This window comes from Somniosus microcephalus, chromosome 13 (assembly GCF_052327205.1).
Source record: "Somniosus microcephalus isolate GS21.2 chromosome 13, FLI_Smic_1.0, whole genome shotgun sequence".
Lineage (NCBI taxonomy): Eukaryota > Metazoa > Chordata > Chondrichthyes > Squaliformes > Somniosidae > Somniosus > Somniosus microcephalus.
Genome location: NC_140999.1, coordinates 176,173,523 through 176,193,759, shown reverse-complemented (window position 1 = coordinate 176,193,759; position 20,237 = coordinate 176,173,523). Strand labels below are relative to the sequence as shown.

General features: G+C 42.6%; 1 protein-coding gene across 1 annotated transcript in view; it reads left to right on the top strand.

Moving 5' to 3' along the window:
* The window catches only part of LOC147108800 (uncharacterized), a 49,477-nt gene extending 33,294 nt beyond the window's left edge, over positions 1–16,183 (top strand). Inside the window, exons 5-6 of the mRNA XM_086005642.1 lie at positions 2,933–3,115; positions 11,599–16,183. Of these exons, the coding sequence (XP_085861768.1) occupies positions 2,933–3,115; positions 11,599–11,717 (302 nt within the window). The 3' untranslated portion in view covers positions 11,718–16,183. The remainder of the gene's footprint in view (positions 1–2,932; positions 3,116–11,598) is intronic.
* Positions 16,184–20,237: the final 4,054 nt, after the last annotated feature.

Below are 20,237 nucleotides of genomic sequence, written 5' to 3'. Positions count from 1 at the left end.
CACCCTGATGACAAAAAGGGACGAAGAGGGGAGTATGCTGCAGAATGGCCACAGGTTCATCCTAAACAAGTTCCAAACCTACAGCACACTTTTTATGTAGTTCCTACAAAAAAATGTGAGCGAACAGTCCAGCAAGACTGGTAGAAAGCAGTTCCAAAATGTCTGCCCATTTGTAGCACTATTCTGAGTATTGCTGCTATACTAAAATACGTTAATAGAAGTTAGTGGAAAAAGCTGCTTGTTAATGACTGTTAAAGCTTTGCTGAGGGTCAGCTATGAGAAACTCCAGCAGAATTGTGGAGGGGGATAGAAATAGACGTTGAGTTAACAGAATTGCAGATCTGTGAGTCAATTATATGACGAAGTTTAACTTAGGTGTTTTAACAGATTATTAATAACTGGGATCTGTAACCAGCAGTGGCAGGCAGATGATGATCATAAAATCCACTGTATGGAATGTGGTGTGTTTCTTTGACATACAGCTGCTTCCAGGAGCAATAGGGTGACTGATCTCACAGTTTCAGTCTCATGTCATATACGGTCAGCGTCCTTCAGGACATGATGCAGAGTTAATGTAAAAGAATCAGGTAAAACAAAAAGCGTGAGCGTGGCACAGGTCAGTCAGTGCAATATAACGGGAATTACCCACCACCATCTCTGCACTAGGTCCTTTGTACCCAGAAGGTAACTACACAGGATCCGGCAGGATATCATTCTGATTTTTATATAATAATTAATTGCAATATCTTAACATTCAGTATCCAAAAGAAATTTAATCAAACAGTGTAAAGGCAGTGCACTATATATCAAGATCGCAGTGGTACTGTACTCTTAAATCAAACAGTGTAAAGGCAGTGCACTATGTATAAAGATCGCAGTGGTACTGTACTCTTAAACAATGTAAAGGCAGTGCATTTTATATAAAGATCGCAGTGGTACTGTACTCTTAAATCAAACAATGTAAAGGCAGTGCATTATGTTTAAAGATCGCAGTGGTACTGTACTCTTAAATCAAACAATGTAAAGGCAGTGCACTATATATAAAGATCGCAGTGGTACTGTACTCTTAAATCAAACAGTGTAAAGGCAGTGCACTATGTATAAAGATCGCAGTGGTACTGTACTCTTAAATCAAACAATGTAAAGGCAGTGCATTATGTTTAAAGATCGCAGTGGTACTGTACTCTTAAATCAAACAATGTAAAGGCAGTGCACTATATATAAAGATCGCAGTGGTACTGTACTCTTAAATCAAACAATGTAAAGGCAGTGCACTATGTATAAAGATCGCAGTGGTACTGTACTCTTAAATCAAACAATGTAAAGGCAGTGCATTATGTTTAAAGATCGCAGTGGTACTGTACTCTTAAATCAAACAATGTAAAGGCAGTGCACTATATATAAAGATCGCAGTGGTACTGTACTCTTAAATCAAACAGTGTAAAGGCAGTGCACTATGTATAAAGATCGCAGTGGTACTGTACTCTTAAATCAAACAGTGTAAAGGCAGTGCACTATATATAAAGATCGCAGTGGTACTGTACTCTTAAATCAAACAATGTAAAGGCAGTGCACTATGTATAAAGATCGCAGTGGTACTGTACTCTTAAATCAAACAATGTAAAGGCAGTGCACTATGTATAAAGATCGCAGTGGTACTGTACTCTTAAATCAAACAGTGTAAAGGCAGTGCACTATGTATAAAGATCGCAGTGGTACTGTACTCTTAAATCAAACAATGTAAAGGCAGTGCACTATGTATAAAGATCGCAGTGGTACTGTACTCTTAAATCAAACAATGTAAAGGCAGTGCACTATGTATAAAGATCGCAGTGGTACTGTACTCTTAAATCAAACAATGTAAAGGCAGTGCACTATGTATAAAGATCGCAGTGGTACTGTACTCTTAAATCAAACAGTGTAAAGGCAGTGCACTATGTATAAAGATCGCAGTGGTACTGTACTCTTAAATCAAACAATGTAAAGGCAGTGCATTATGTTTAAAGATCGCAGTGGTACTGTACTCTTAAATCAAACAATGTAAAGGCAGTGCACTATGTATAAAGATCGCAGTGGTACTGTACTCTTAAATCAAACAATGTAAAGGCAGTGCATTATGTTTAAAGATCGCAGTGGTACTGTACTCTTAAATCAAACAATGTAAAGGCAGTGCACTATATATAAAGATCGCAGTGGTACTGTACTCTTAAATCAAACAATGTAAAGGCAGTGCACTATGTATAAAGATCGCAGTGGTACTGTACTCTTAAATCAAACAGTGTAAAGACAGTGCACTATGTATAAAGATCGCAGTGGTACTGTACTCTTAAATCAAACAATGTAAAGGCAGTGCACTATATATAAAGATCGCAGTGGTACTGTACTCTTAAATCAAACAATGTAAAGGCAGTGCACTATGTATAAAGATCGCAGTGGTACTGTACTCCTGCTGATAACACAATGGCCAGAGATCAAAAATAATACAAAACTACACAAAAGAAAATGCTGGACATCTGAAGAAAGAAAAACTGGATGAACATTTTGGGTGCAGACCCTTCATCAACAAGCCTCTTTATAGGAAAGTACAAAACAAAAATGGGGTAAGAAGCGGTAAAACTAGGAGTCAGGTATGTTGACTGCTGGCACACATAAAAACACTTATTGGCTTTAATAGACTGAAAAACGGGCTATTTAAAAAACTGGAAGAAGGTTGAAAATAAACTCCTGGACGATACACAAGATCATCTCAGTCAATTAGTGAAAACTAAAACTGACATCTTTGACCATGTCTTTGGTGACCTCCACTAACTCCTCTCTCTTCAGTACTTACGTCCATTCTCGCCTCAGTGAAGTGCTTTGGTGCTTTTTAAAGGGACTATATAAATGGAAATTGTTGTCCAGAAATGTTTTGCGAATTTTCAATTTTTTCCAGTGCAGAAGATTATTCTAGTCCAACAGTCTTTTATGGAGCGCCGGGTTTATGCTACCTTCCTTCAACAGTGGCCAGAAGATGAGGAGAATGTGCAGGCCATAGTCACGTCTCCAATAATGGAACTTGATGATTACCCAAACGAACATGTGGGCAATATGGACAACTTAATTGGGTACATGTTAGGTAAGTTGGGAAAAATAATCAATTTTACTGTTCCAAACTGAGATTGCAAGCTAAAATAACTTATTGAAAAGTATTAACTGTTATTCTATGAACATTAATGCTACTTTCATAATCCCCTATGTTGATATTTTATGCATGTGTAAACATTAGCTACCGCGTACAGTATGGCATGAGGAGGAAAGTTGTCAATCAGTGTATGAGAGCGGATCATCCAGGCATGTTGCTGATGGGAGCCGAGGATGCTAATCTCTTTCTACATGGAAAAAATTAACTATTTGTATCTTTGAACATTCATGCCCATAGAATAAATAGATATTGCTACTGAAGCTGTGAATAAGTGAGTTAATTTCACTCATGAAAAAGATCTCGTACAGGATGTGTGGTGTATGTAACCGTTCCACCTTTAAGAGAACTATTTTAAGAGATGCACTACTTTATCTTGGCTGCTGTATACTGTAATACCGGTGGTGACCACACCGGTATATAAGTGCTGTGTAATGATTTATTGGGCAGTTCAGCCTGACCTTCGACTAGTAAAGACCTGTTGAATTTATTCTTGTGGTCTGTGTGCAGTGATTCTTATTAACAATAACTAGAACACACAGACTTAACAGTGGCGACGATAACGATCTTACCCTGCAGCAGAGATATATCCAAGGCAGTTTAACGGGCGTCGAGAAGAGGCATCCGCCCTCATCATCCTGCTGAGAAAAGACTCGGGTCTGAAGAGCAAGGAAGAATCCTGACACGAAGCCTTCCATCAGCAACAGGCAGTGATCATCCCTTCTACCACGGTGGTGGGTAAGCCGATCAGCGACGAGCAGCAAGTCGGCCACGTTGGCTGTGAAGTAGGGGAGGGAAAAACGGAGGATATAAGGGCGGAGAACTCGACCACGGCCGGGGAAAAGAGCCGGACAGAAGTCGGGGCCAGAGGCGCTGAGACTGGGGCAGCGTAAGGCACGGGAGCCGCGGTGAATGCAAACGCAGCCGGTGTAAAAGACCGGGCTGCAAGCAGGCTGGGAGACGCAACAGCGTCGAGAGAGAGCTCGACCGCGACCGGGGAAAAAGGCCGGGCAGCTACCGAGGCCACGAGGCGCGGGAGACAATAAAAATAATTTAAAAATTTTTTTAAAAACCGCGGAGAACTCAGCCGGGGGAAAGGACCGGACTGCAAGAGGGGCTGGGAGGCACGATTTGAGAACCGCTGGGGAGGGCGAATGCAGCAATACGGCAATCGCCATTACAGCCAGCGGGGGAGAAAGGCAAACGCAGGAAGCCGCCATTTTCGTAGGCGGGGGAAGAAGACAAGCGCGGGAAACCGCCATTTTGAAAAAAAAAAATTTTTTAATTTCTTTTTGTTTCTCAAGAAGATTGCAAGGATGCCTAAGCGTGGTAACATCAACGATTTCGATGCCGATGTTGAAGATTGGGCCACGTATGTAGAATGCATAGAGATTTATTGTAAGGCAAATAAAATATCAGATGAAGATAAAGCACTAACCTTACTAAACTCAATGGGTGCGAAGACATACGGGCTATTGAAGCATCTTCTATCACCAGCTAAACCGGCGGATCAGGCTTTCGCTAATATTGTTGCTGTCCTGAGAAATCATTTGAACCCCACACCGCTGATGTTAGCGGAACGATTTAAATTTTATGCGAGAACGCAACTGAAAGAGGAAAGCAATGCGGAGTATTTAATTGCACTGCGTAAGCTAGCGAAATACTGTCAGTTTGGGGAAAGACTGACAGAGGCACTGAGAGACAAATTCGTGTGTGGATTGTCGAAAGAAGGAACACAAGAGCGGCTGCTTGAAGAGAATGATCTTACACTTGATAAGGCTGTCACTATTGCAGCATCGCATGAAGCCGCAGCGAGAGGCACTGCGGAAATGCAGCTGAAGGCAGCGGTACTCAGCGTAGATCAAATGGCTTTGGGTACAGCGAAATGTTATCGTTGTGGAAAGACAACACATGATCAGAACCAATGCTGGTTTAAAAATCAGGAATGTAGAAAATGTGGCAAGCTTGGTCACATAGCTAAAGTATGCCGGTCAGGAAAGAAGACCAGCAACAAAAAGTCACCGCAGGAAAAGTGCAGAAAGGTACATAAGGTGGCTGAGAAGAGTTCGGATGAACAGAATTCGGATTCAGACTCCAACAGCAAGGAACTGGGTAGTCTGAGAATTCACAATGTGAGTAAGGAAGCTGACCTACAAACTATCTGGGTCACACTTCAGATAGCAGGAGTCCAAGTGAAGATGGAATTGGACATCGGATCGGCGTTGACGGTCATGAATAAGCAAGATTACAAAAGGTTATTCACACATATTCCCCTACGGGATACGGAGATAGTATTGCAGACATACACGGGGCAAAGAGTATACCCCATCGGAAAGATAAAAGTCAAGGTGGTACACAAGGGCAAAGAACACCAAGGAATGGACTTATATGTACTACCTGAGGGAGGTCCACCACTTCTGGGACGGGAGTGGATCAGGAAAATAAATATGGACTGGCACTCCCTAAAAGCAATAACGGTAGATTCCGGAAAAAAAAGATGTCAAACCTGAACGATTGTCCAGAATATTGGATGAGGCTAAAGAGGTGTTCCAACAGGGACTGGGAACACTGAGAGGAATTACGGCAAAAATCAAGATTGCAGAACATGCAAACCCAACATTTTTCAAAGCCAGACCGGTACCTTATGCGATACAACCTGCTGTGGAAGCTGAGCTGGAAGGGCTAGAACGTTCAGGAGTACTGTCTAAGGTGGACTGGAGTGAGTGGGCCACGCCCATTGTTCCCGTCATGAAGCGTTCATCGAGTAACAAGCCAGGGGAACCGGGGAAGGTCTGCATCTGTGGAGACTTCAAGATCGCGGTTAATCCGGTGCTTCACACGGTGCAATATCCGCTTCCGCGGATTGAGGATATCTTTGCTTCATTGTCTGGCGGGAAACACTTCACCAAGATAGACCTGGCGCAAGCGTACTTACAGATGGAAGTTGAGGAAGAGTCGCGCCAGTATCTTACAATCAACACGCACAGAGGCTTGTATCGATATAATAGACTGGTTTTTGGAGTGGCTTCGGCTCCAGCAATTTGGCAGAGGGCCATGGAGCAGGTATTACAGGGAATTCCAAGCACTCAATGTTACTTGGACATATCCTGATTACAGGAGATGACGATGAGGAACACCTTGCAAATTTGAAACTGGTGCTCACCAGATTGAAGGAATATGGACTTCGAGTTAATCGCCAGAAATGTGAGTTCTTTCAGAAACGGATCTCGTACTGTGGTCATGTCATTGACCAGGAGGGGCTGCACAAGTCACCTGACAAGATCGAAGCTGTTGTGAAGGCTCCCGCTCCGGAAAATGTATCCCAGTTGAGGTCGTTCCTAGGGTTGATTAACTATTACCATAAGTTTCTGCCAAATCTATCCACGGTGCTGCACCCGCTGAACGCTCTTTTGCAGAAAGAAGTACCATGGAAGTGGAGCGAGGACTGTAAGAAGGCCTTTCGCAAAAGCAAGGCATTGATCACCTCAGAGTAAGTGTTGGCTCACTTCAACCCAACGCTACCTATTCGTTTAGCTTGTGATGCTTCTCCTTATGGTATTGGAGCAGTACTCTCACACAAGTTGCCAAATGGCTTGGAAAGGCCAGTCGCATTTGCATCCAGATCATTGACCTCCGCTGAGCGCAACTATGCTCAGATAGATAGGGAGGCTCTCAGCCTTGTGTGGGGAGTAAAGAAGTTTAATCATTACCTGCAGGGCCAGAAGTTTACACTGCTGACAGACCACCAGCCGTTGGTATCCATTTTTAACCCTAAGAAGGGTGTTTCGGTGATGACAGCACAGAGGCTCCAGAGATGGTCCCTTTTCCTAGGGGCACATCAATATCAGATAGAATTCAAAGGTACAAAGCAGCATGGTAATGCTGATGGGCTGTCGCGCCTGCCACTACCTACTGAGGAGGAGGCACCGACGGTTGACCCGGTGGAGTTATTTCACTCGACCATCATCGAATGTTTACCTGTCACCAATGCAAATATTGAAAGGGAGACTAGGAATGACCCGACACTGTCCCGGGTCTACGAATTGACAGTAAAGGGATGGCCAGCCCATGGTGATCCACTGTTACCAGCATTCTCAGCAAGACGAGAACAGCTGTCCATCTGTCAGGGAACATTGATGTATGGAACAAGGGTGATTATCCCTCCTAAGTTAAGAGAGAGAGTCATGAAGGTCATCTGGGGGGAGTCAAGATGAAAAGCCTTGCTAGGGCTTATGTGTGGTGGCCGGGTATCGACCAACAGATAGCGGATCTGACGAAAAGCTGCTCAGGGTGCCAAAAAGTCCAAAATGCACCTCCAATTGCATCGCTGCATCCATGGGAATGGCCTTCAACCCCATGGCAACGTGTACATACTGACTTTGCTGGTCCATTCATGGACTCCATGTTTTTAATTGCGGTGGACGCACATTCTAAATGGCCAGAAGTGATTAAAATGACTACCACTACCTCGGAGAAGACGATCGCGGTGCTAAGAACGATATTTGCAAGAAATGGATTGCCAGAGCAAATATGTTCAGACAACGGACCACAGTTCGTGTCAGAGGAATTCCAGAAATTCCTGAAGAAGAATGGGGTGAAACATTATACCTCTGCCCCATATCATCCAGCTACGAATGGGCTGGCCGAGAGGTTTGTACAGACGTTCAAAAAGGCAATAAAGGCCATGAGCGAAGATCAGATTCCACTGCAACACAAGGTGGACAATTTCCTACTGGCACATCGAAACGCCACCCATGCAACAACAAACCAAAGTCCTGCCATGATGTTCTATAACAGGAGGTTGAGGTCCAGGTTGGACTTGTTAAAACCAAATGTGCGGAGGGAAGTCGAAAACAAACAGTTCCAGCATATCAATAACAAGCCCACTCGGAGTTTTGAAATAGGACAGCCGGTGTTAGCCAGGGACTATAAAAACGAGAAATGGCAATCTGGAACAATTCGGGCCAGACAAGGACCCCTGATGTACATGGTAGATGTTGGTGAAAACGTAATGCGACGTCATGCTGACCAACTGGTGGGATCGAGAACAAGGGTTGAGCCCATGGTTACGACAGAGACAACCGTGGAGGAAGTTAGTGAACCTGAAGCATCTACCTCAGAAGTGAATATACCTGATGATGATGTCCTATCCATAGGGGATCAACTAGATGAGTCACCCCAGCAACGAGAACCAGGGACCCCTGAAAGGCGTTATCCGTCTCGGATCAGGAGGCCTCCTCAGAGACTGAATCTGTGAACTGTTTTTACATGAAGTTGTATATATATGTTATTATGTTATGTTAAATGGGGAATATATACTGTTAAGCTAAAAAGGGAGGATTGTGGTGTATGTAACCGTTCCACCTTTAAGAGAACTATTTTAAGAGATGCACTACTTTATCTTGGCTGCTGTATACTGTAATACCGGTGGTGACCACACCGGTATATAAGTGCTGTGTAATGATTTATTGGGCAGTTCAGCCTGACCTTCGACTAGTAAAGACCTGTTGAATTTATGCAGTGATTCTTATTAACAATAACTAGAACACACAGACTTAACAGGATGACTTAGTAAATAAATGCTGCCTCACCTCAACCCACCTGATGTGATACTGAGCTATACAGACCAGAAAGGCCCCAGGCTTAATCATCGAGTTAGCTAACTCAGTGGCAATTGGGGTGCTATTATTAGCCTTAGCTACTGTGAGGGGAAAAATGCACTTAGGCTTCCCATTCTTGATTGTTGTCTAATGACTCCTGCTGGAAAGACAGTGGGCGAAATTTTGCAGCCTTCCACCGCGGTGGAAATGGGATGGTATTGCCCTGAAAATTGTGTGGAATGACTTACCGTTCCGTTCCTGCCTTGGTTGTAGCCGCTTCAATCTTTCCCCGGGTCTACCACTGTGCAGCTGGATTGCCCACCAGAGTCAAGTCCTTTCTTTTAATGTGCAGACTAAGGTCCTATGATCTTACCCCGATGTGTGTGGGCAGTTGGCGAGGGCAAGATTGAGTTCAGCTATGATGCCTTACATCATTGATTAACCTGCTAACGCTCACTGCCTGGGATCACACATGAACATGGCAATGTGGGGGAGAACTCACCCTGGAAACATACTCCAGTTAGAGTCAATAGCTAGCTAATGAAATCCCCAATAGTAACAGCTAAAATTCATTGACACACGATCACCATTTCCTAGTACTGTAATGATCTTCTATTGGTTCCTTTATAGTGAGGATCATAATTTATAATTACTATCACAGAAAGGAAATACATTGTAATTACCATGTGTTCTACATGTCAGTTAGTTCCATTCCTACTTCACAACAACCAAAACTTATCACAATGTTCACACTAGTAGACCGGAAGAAAATATTGGGAGTAGGGATTGGGCATGATGAGGTAATGAGTAAATTGATGTTAATTTTCAAGGTTAGAAAAATTAAAGCAGACTAATTTGGTAGAGTTTAGATCGAAGAGAACTTACGTTTACTTAGCTTCTTATTGCATGTCTCAGAAATATCCTAAACTGTTTTACATAGAATTAACTACATTGTGCAGTGACTGTTGTTATGTGGGTAACTGTGTCAGCCATCTTGCATACATCAAGTTTTTTGCAAACAGCAATGAGATGAATGACCAGTCAATCTATTTTCGGTGGTGTTGCTGGAGGAATGATTGTTGGCTAGAACATTGAGACCGTCCTGCTCTTCATTGAATAGTGCAATGTGATCTCTGACATCCAACTGAACCACCAGAACAGACAGTTGGGGTCTCAGTTTAATTTCTTCTCCAAAGGACAGGACCCCCAACAAAGCAGCACTCCCTTAGTACTACACTAAGTGCCAGGCAGATACAACAGTGTTAAATATAAAAGGACAAAGACACACAGTTGACAATTTTAAAAGTAAGTGAGAGAGAAAAATTCAGGAGGGCTTGATTTAGCTGAGCTAAAAGAAGAGGACATAAAGAGATTGTGCAGGATTAGTGAGAGAGAGCAATTTGGTTGAATTTAGATGGGAATTGTTAATTCGGGGTAAGTGACAATTTAAATAAAGAACTTGCCTTTATAAGGTGCCATATTGCAGCTATCCCCGGATGTCTCAAAGCTATTAGCATCCAATTAATTATTTTTTGAAGTGTTGGCATGTGGGTAAATACAGCAACTAATTTGCACACAGCAAGGTTCTACTAAGAACATAAGAATTAGGAGCAGGAGTAGGCCATATGGCCCCTTGAGCCTGCTCCGCCATTCAATAAGATCATGGCTGATCAGCGACCTCAACTCCACTTTCCCACCCGATCTCCATATCCTTGATTCCCCTAGAGTGCAAAAATCTATTTATCTCAGCCTTGAATATACTCAGCGATTCAGCATCCACAGACCTTCGGGTTAGAGAATTCCAAAGATTCATAACCCTCTGAGAGAAGAAATTCCTCCTCATCTCAGTCTTAAATGGGCCCTTATTCTGAGACAATGTCCCCTAGTTCTAGACTCTCCAGCCAGGGGAAACAACCTCTCAGCATCTACCCTGTCAATCCCCCCTCAGAATCTTATGAGATCACCTCTCATTCTTCAAAACTCCAGAGAGTATAGGCCCAATCGACTCAATCTCTCCTCATAGGCCAACCCTCTCACCCCAGGAATCAATCTAGTGAACCTTTGTTGTACTGCCTCAAAGGCAAGTATATCCTTCCTCAGATAAAGAGACCAAAATTGTGCACAGTACTCCAGGTGCCTCACCAAAGCCCTGTACAATTGTAGCAAGACTTCCTTACTCTTATACTCCAACCCCCTTGCAATAAAGGCCAACATGCCATTTGCCTTCCTTATTGCTTGCTGTACCTGCACGCTAACTCTGTGTTTCCTGTACACCAACATTTACTAGTTTCTCACCATTTAAAAAATATTCTGTTTTTCTATTCTTCCTACCAAAGTGAATAACCTCACATTTCCCCACATTATACTCCATCTGCCACCTTATTGCCCACTCACGTAACCTTTCTATATCCCTCTGCAGGCGCTTTGCGTCCTCCTCACAGCTTACTTCCCCACCTAGCTTCGTGCCGTCAGCAAACTTGGATACATTACACTCGGTCCTTCATCTAAGTCATTAATATAAATTGTAAATAGCTAAGGCCCAAGTACTGACCCTTGCGGCACCCCACTAGTTACAGCCTGCCAGCAGCAGATGAAATGAATGACTAGTTAATTTGTTTTTTTGGTGGTGTCGGTTAAGAGTGGAATGTTGGCCAGAACACTGGGAGAACTCCCTGCTCCCTCTTTGAATCGTGTCATGGATTTTTTTTTACATCCACGGGAGAGGCAGAATGGGCTTCATTTTAATGTCGCAGCTATTTTATATATACATTGTAATAGGAATCGAGTTCAACTTTAAGTTTGTTTTGTATTTTTCTCCAGGTAGTTTGGAACGAATTCGAGATTACCCAGTGAGGGGTTTTCAAGCAGAGCAAGAAATTTTCCCTGAGGTTTACGATGCCTACAAGAAGCTACTGCAAACTGGTTACCAACCATATTAAAGTGAATGCATCGCAGAAAAAACACTCTGTCACTTTAATCTTTTTAATCAAAAGGACTTTGTAACTTACCACCACTGGATTTTTGTTAAAATTAATTTTATACTGAAATAATGCTTTTTAAAGGGAAGTTATAAGGGTTATGATTAAGTGAACCACCCAGAACCATTTAGCTGAATTTATCAAGGATTCTGAATTTGACATCAAAAATATCATTGCACAGTTTCTGTATTTATGGAGCAGGGTAACTGCACAAATCATGTATTCAGTGAAATAACGGCGAATAAGAGATGTAATAATTGATAAAGATAGCACTAATATCAAAACAAACATATCATTAATAAAATCTTATAAGATAGAATCATTACGTCTAATGGTACCTAAGAAATAATTTCCAGAAATCGATCCAGTTAATGCCGCAAGCCTCAGGATTCCACTTTCCCCCAATTAAATTACTTAACATTCCACTAAATTTCTTAAAGGACTTATTCACCTCATTTGTAACTGTGAATACAGATGAAATACTGTTTCCATTATTTGCAATACTCAAACATAAGAACATTAGGAGCAGGAGTAGGCCATACGGCCCCTCGGGCCTGCTCCGCCATTCAATAGGATCATGGCTGATCCGAATCTAGACTCACGTCCACTTCCCTGCCCTCTCCCTGTAACCCCTAATTCCCTTATCTGCTAGGAAACTGTCCATCTCCGTTTTAAATTTATTTAATGTTGCAGCTTCCACAGCTCTCTGGGGTAGCAAATTCCATAGATTTACTACCCTCTGAGTGAATAAGTTCCTCCTCATCTCAGTTTTGAAAGGGCAGCCCCTTATTCTAAGATTATGCCCCCTAGTTCTAGTCTCACCCATCAGTGGAAACATCCTCACCGCATCCACCCGATCAAGCCCCCTCACAATCTTATATGTTTCGATAAGATCGCCTCTCATTCTTCTGAACTCCAATGAGTAGAGTCCCAACCTACTCAACCTTTCCTCATACGTCAACCCCCTCATCTCCGGAATCAACCGAGTGAACCTTCTCTGAACCACCTCGAGAGCAAGTATATCTTTTAAATATGGAAACCAAAACTGCACGCAGTATTCCAGGTGTGGCCTCACCAATACCCTGTATAACTGCAGCAAGACTTCCCTGTTTTTATACTCCATCCCCCTTGCAATAAAAGCCAAGATTCCATTGGCCTTCCTGATCACCTGCTGCACCTGCATACTAACTTTTTGTGTTTCATGCACCAGGACCCCCAGATCCCTTTGTACTGTAGCACTTTGCAGTTTCTCTCCATTTAGATAATAACTTGCTATTTGATTTCTTCTGCCAAAGTGCATAACCTCACACTTTACATTATATTCCATCTGCCAAATCTCTGCCCACTCACTTAGCCTGTCTATGTCCTTTTGCAGGTTTTTTATGTCCTCCTCACTCACTGCTTTCCCTCCCATCTTTGTATCGTCGGCAAACTTGGATATGTTGCACTCGGTCCCTTCCTCCAAATCGTTAATATAGATTGTAAAGTGTTGGGGTCCCAGCACTGAGTCCAAATTATTCACAATAAAAACATTTTACCACTAGCCATAGAATACAAAACTGGATCCGATGTTCAGCATTTTCTCCAAATCTGCCTGGCCACCATCTTGAAAATCCTCTGGGCAGGGATTTAGGCTAAAGAATATGGATGCTACAGGCCCAGAATGAATATCCTGGGACATAATGCAAGTGAAAACCTTTAGCTCTTTGACATGAATAACAATTCCCATGCTAACACTTTAATTTAAAATTGGGTCTGAATGCCAACATTGAAAGTTTTATAGCTCCCTAGGATGCCATAAAAAATTATTTTGGCAAGCCTGCTTCATCAGTGTCAACAAGTTTACCTTATCCGGTGGTCAGAATGCCTGTTATTGCTCCAAAAAGCACAGCAAGATTGACCTGCATGAATCAGTGACATGACCAGGCCACTCTTCAATGTTCTCACCCTCAACAAGCTGAAACATGAGCCAATAGAGACTGTTTTTGAATATGTAGATCCAGAATGGATGACAAGAGTCTGGAGGCGGTTGAAAATATTTATGTTTTTGAACAAGGAAAATTAAAATTATGGAACATTAATCATAAATAATATAAAATTAAAATAGTAAATATTGAAGAGGAAGAAAGGCTTTATTTTAAAGCACTTTAAACATGTCTAGTTTGTTACAGTGATGTTAATATTACAGTCATAAAGTTATTCTTGGCACCTGATTAACATTATTAGTGTTTTTCAACATAACACTGCATGAGCTGATTTCTTTTTAAACTGGCTGACTGATCGAGCCTGTTTCCGTGGATTAAGACAAGATATACTTTTTTCTTAAAGTGGGTGCTTCACTAATAGGAACCCTTAAAAAATGAAGTGACAAAAGACAATTAAGATTTCTTTTGTACAATAATATAAGGAAACTGAATTAATAGAGACAGGCCTGTATCTTTGCTAACCCTGGCATCACTTAGTGCCTTTATTCTACTGGAATCAGCAAATCTTGCAAAGAAGTGCACCCAATGATGCCATCAGAGCTAAAATGCAGGAGAAAACTCTCCCAGCAGCAAGACCCCAACTTCAGAAGGGCACCCCTCTAACCTGTTAGTGTGATATTTCCATTTCTCTCACCAACCACCCATGAGAACATAAGAAATAGGAGCAGGAGTAGGCCATTTGGCCCTTTGAGCCTGCTCTGCCATTCAATAAGTTCATGGCTGATCTTCTACCTCAACTCCACTTTCCTGCACTATCCCCATATCCCTTGGTTCCCTTAATATTCAAAAATCTATCGATCTCTGTCTTGAATATACTCAACGACTGAGCCTCCACAGCCCCTTGGGTTAGAGAATTCCAAAGATTCACCACCCTCTGAGTGAAGAAATTTCTCTAAGGCAAGTATTCAGGTAAGGAGACCAAAACTACACAATACTTCAGGTGTGGTCTCACCAGGGCCCTATATAATTGCAGTAAGACGTCTTTACTCTTGTACTCAAATCCTCTTGTAATAAAGGCCAACATACCATGTGCTTTCCTAATTGCTTGTTGTACCTGCATGTTAACTTTCAGTGATTCATGTACAAGGACACCCAGGTCCCTCTGAACACCAACATTTCCCAATCTCTCACCATTTAAAAAATACTCTGCTTTTCTATCCATACATCCTTTCTGAATGATCACGCCAATTAGCACAATGGAGTTTTGTCCACGAGGATCTCTGCCCTGAACCTGCTCAGATTGATTTCACTGAGGGATCGTATAGCCAGCAGGAAGAGGGTTTAGATAGAGTAAATAAAGAAAAACTTTATGGCTGAAGGGTCGATAACCAGAGGGCACAGATTTAAGGTGATTGGCAAAAGAACCAGTGGTGATATGAGGAAAAACATTTTAATGCAACGAGTGGTTAGGATTTGGAATGCACTGCCCGATAGGGTGGTGGAGACAGAGTCTTCAAAAGGGAATCAGATAAATACTTGAAGGAGAAAAAATTGCAGTGATATGGGGAAAGAGCGGGGGAGTGGGACTAACTGGATAGCTCTGTGGAAGAGCCAGCCGCAGACTCGATGGGCTGAACGGCCCCCTTCTGAGTTGTACTATTCTATGAATTGGCGAATCATCACAATAGCCCAAGCTGGATTTAAGCCAAGATCTGAGGATAAAACGACAATATTACCAAAATGAATTGAATTAGAATGGGGGGAGGCAATGAACACAAAATGGCATCACCCAGCAAGGGAAAGTGAAATTGGAGATTAGAGTTATACCTCGATGGTCTCGGGTGCCACCTAGCAGCTGGTTACAATAAGCATTGGTGGCAAGCGGATGGTAGGCGCTGCATGATCCCCTTGGCTGCAGAGGCACCAGGCCAGAGGAGTGAAAGATTTTAGAAGAAGGGGAAAACGCTACCCAAAAATCAAGGATAGGAAAAAAAATTAAATGAATGCTGTGGTAAAAATGATTCCCTCTGTCCAAGGATTCTTGTTGCATATACATTAGGATATTTGCAGAATAAATCTGTCCCTAAGCAAAATGTTCTCATTAAGTAAACATTGCCATTAGCTTGCTAATTAGCTGGCACTCTAATAATTGCAAAGCACTCCATCCAGTGGTTTGACTGAGAACTGTCAATAAGCACCTTAGCTGTAGCTGGCAGATTTAAGTGACAGTGACAAAAATGAATCGAGCAGCGCTTGGAGGTAAACTGTGCTGGTGGTTGCTTGGCAGCAATAACCATGGATTTCAAATTCAAGTGTTCCACAGTAACCTCATTCCCCTCTTCTTCCCCCCAGAGGGATCACTTAAGCTGTCTTGCAATGTGTTGCAGGATCACTGTTTCATCTGAATCAACTTTGGCAGAGAATTCAATTGTCATCATCTCTTACTTTTTGTTTAGCTTGGTCTGTACTGTCAATTATTTTATAAATAAAATTATATTTAATCTGAAATTATGTGCTTTTTAGGAATGTGCGCTTTCAGTTCACTTGAAATTATCAATTAGTAAATTAGGTATGACAAATGATCCGATGGTGAACAAAGACATCACATTTTAATTTTGTAGCATAGCCATTTAATAAACAGCTTTTCAATATATGTCCTCACTGTGCTATTATAGCGGACACATTACCTTGATATAAATTCAATAACATTTATTTTAAATGGCATTTTTTCCACAATTTGCAATGGTGAAAGGTTGATTCTGTGGTTCTCTGGGAGTATAGCTGTATCCAAGGTAACCAATGGTACTCCATAGCAACGGAGCAGCAGGCTTCCTCCTCTACTGATGGAATATCACTACCGCCGGAGCTGTGAGACTGGGTTTACAGGATTAGAGTGGTGATACTGTTAGTCAAGGGTAAGAGGGTACATTTTCTAACCTGTTTATATTCTCCATGAACCATACCAAAAAAATCTGTCGTTTTCCCCTAGTTCAGGGAAAAAAAAGATAAATTGCCTCATCCCCAAGGAGGCGGCACTGAAGAAATGCCAGGATTTAAATGTTTGCAACACAGGGAATGTAACTGTTTCATTTTGGAGCTAAACTAATATTTTATTTATTATTTTTTTTTTTTTTAATGGTAATGAGAGATTGACACTAAACACTTTAGTTTGAATAGCAGAGCAGCTGTTCCTGATGCTGTAACAAATAAAATCCATGCTCAGTAACAGATTGAAGAGTATCAGCAGAACTCTTTAATTGGTATATCATTTGAATAAAAATTGGCTACCCAAACTGCAGGCTTATTGAAGAGAAAAGTTTGATTTTTTTTTTTACAGAACTGTTGAAACATATGGGGGGAAAAATTCAGTTGGTTTGCGCCTCCCGTTAGCGCCGTAAGAGGGTGCTAATGGAGCGCAAAGCAACTAGCGCCTGTGCGCGGCGATGTTTGCGCCGCTCAGGAAATTAACTAGACATTTTGCGGCGGCGCTAAACACTACCGCCACGATCTTCTGTGCTGGCAGATCGTGACGTCAGTCGAGAGTGCAACACCCCGGTAGCGCCCTGGACCGGATATTGATTGGCGCCCCCTGTCTTACCGCCTGCCGCTAGCAATGACAGGTTGAGGGGAGCGTTTTGCAGTCGGGAAGGGACTGGGGGAGCGCTATTTAAAGGTGACCGCTTCCTGCCTTTTTTTGTCGGCGAAACTGTTGCACCACGCATTCTGAGTGAGAGAGAGAGACTGCAGGAGATATTCAAAGCTGTGTTGAGGAGTTATGGGTACTGAACAGCACTTTGCAGGTTCTTTCTGATTTGACCTTCCATGCATCGATTTAGAAGAGAATATGGGGGCTGCACTCTGAGCTCTTTCCCTGGGCCTCTCCATTGTTCTTTCCAACAGATTTGATGTACAAGTCTCTCCAGGCCGAGATTCAAGGCTGCAATGAGCAGGGTGTGGATGGAGAGCAAGATCGACCCTCCCCTTTGAGAACTGGCTGGTGCCAGTGTGTCTGTGTTCCATTGCTGACTGACATCACCTGAGCTTCGCCAGTGCTCTGAGGTAGCACCTCGCTCCTCGGCCTTTGCGCCTTAAGACAGGTGTGTAGGGCCTGATTTAGCGCTCCAATCACCTCCAGGGGCGATAAAAGCCAAGTTTGCAGTCGGAGGCGATAATTAGCGCCAGGCGCTAATTGTGTCCGGCCGATAATTGCGCCCCAAATGGGGCGATACTGAATTTCTCCCCTTGAACCTAGACATTACTGATTGCGATATTAGTGTGTAGACACTTCAGTCATTCGTATTACCTTTATCCGTTGGCTGTTGCAACGTATATTTACGTTAAATGGGTTAACACAGCCGACAGAGGAATGGAAAACAAACAACGGAAGTGTGTGTGCGCTAATATTGGATTGAGTAATTCCTAGGTTATATTGTCTCATTTTTGTAAAACATTTATTAGATTACGTTTATTCAAATCATAGAATCATAGAAGTGTATGGCACAGAAGGAGGCCATTCGGCCCATCGTGTCTGTGCCAACCAAAAAAGAGCTAACCAGCCTAATCCCACTTTCCAGCTCTTGGTCCGTAGCCCTGTAGGTTACAGCACTTCAAGTGCACATCCAAGTACTTTTTAAAATGAGGTGTGGGTTTCTGCCTCTACCACCCTTTCAGGCAGTGAATTTCAGACCACCCACCGCCCTCTGGGTGAAAAAAAGTTCTCCTCAACTCCCCTCTAAACCTTCTACCAATTGTTTTAAATCTATGCCCCCTGGTTATAGGCCTCTCTGCTAAGGGAAATAGGTCCTTCCTATGCACTCTAGCTAGGCATTTGTTATGTAAATATTATGACTGACTGAGACAAGTAGAAATGAACATCTTTTTCCGTTGGTTTTAAAATCCAACAGTTGATCGAAATTAAAATGCAAGTCATTTTTATTAGTGGTGAAAGAAAATTACACTTTCCAACAATCAAGAGAATTTTAGAATTTTGCTTTGCAGAATGATGTGGTTGGAAATGATTTAGGTTCTGCAGCTTCTTTTACATGAATTCAGCGCAACAGATACACGAAGGTGGGCCCAGTCCGTGCACCTGCAGCTTGATTACTTGGGGGTGTGGAGGATGCAGGTACAGGGTGTTTAGTATGTGACGCATGTATTCTTTCTCCCTCCCAAATCCTCTCAGAGGAATCAACATTAAAAACAACAGTTCCTGGAACAGAATTACTAAATAAACATGCTGGTCACATCAATAAAATACACAACCTACTTCCTGACCCTTGCTGCTGTTTTCTAACATTTTTTTATTAGACCTGTTAGATACCAAGATTTAATATCGCCACATCTCACACTGACACTTGAAAAACAGAAATTAGTTTAAATAACGTGAAAATGAATATTTAGTGCCGAATTGTTGGTTCAGGGAATTAATTACAAAATAAATGAGGGAAGGCTGTTCCCGATGGCGGGGGAGTCCAGAACCAGGGGTCACAGTCTAAGGATGAGGAGAAATTTCTTCACCCAGAGAGTGGTGAACCTGTGGAATTCTCTACCACAAAAGGCAGTTGAGGCCAATTCATTAAATATATTCAAGAACGAGTTAGATATATTTCTTAAGGCTAAGGGGATCAAGGGATATGGGGAGAAAGCAGGGACAGGGACCGTGTACTGAATTTGGATGATCAGCCATGATTGCATTGAATGGCGGAGCGGGCTCGAGGGGCCGAATGGCCTACTCCTGCTCCTATCTTCTATGTTTCTATGTAACTAAAGAGTTAATAGCAGGTTTATACCTGGCTATGCTGTACTGGTAGCATTGGAAATTGTGAGGTAGAAATTGGTGCGCGTTGTGCCCGTTCTTCAGGCGTGAAACAGGCGCAAAGCATACCAATATAGCAGTGGGACAGCCTGCACCCAATCTGCAAAGGTGTTGGTTCCTCTGCCAAATTGGTAGTGCCATTTTTTAGGCATCCTAGGCGGACATTGACGCCCAAAGGTTGACATCCAAAATGTCTCCTTTCGGGAAAAACTGTATGTGGAGGCACGACCAGCACTGGCAGCTCACCCCAATTATTCAGATAAGGCCCGAGAACCAATTCCTATTGATCCCCAGGGGTCTCGCTTCAGGCGCGCGCTGCTTCTGCAGGGCCAAGTCTGGGCCTGAAGACGGGCACAGTCTAATTTCTACCTTTGTAAGGAGATGGCTTTAATTTTTTTCCTTTTCTGGTTTTTCTTCTGATATGAGGCCAGCACTGTTATTCCCAGGGATGACCTATGCACAGAAGGTGCTTGTAACAGCAGATTCCTCCTCAAAGTTACATCACAACATCTCAAACAGATTAGAGTGGATATACGCTGCACATCCCAAAAAAACAGAGTGGTCTGTGCACAATTTGTGGCCTGCACTTGAAGGGGGTCAAATCCAAACGAATCTGTGGAAACAATATTTCAGTGAGCGAACGCAAAATACTGCGGATGCCGGAAATCTGAAATAAAAACAGAAAATGCTGGAAATACTCAGCTGGTCAGGCAGCATCTGCTCTGCTCAGAACTGTTCTGA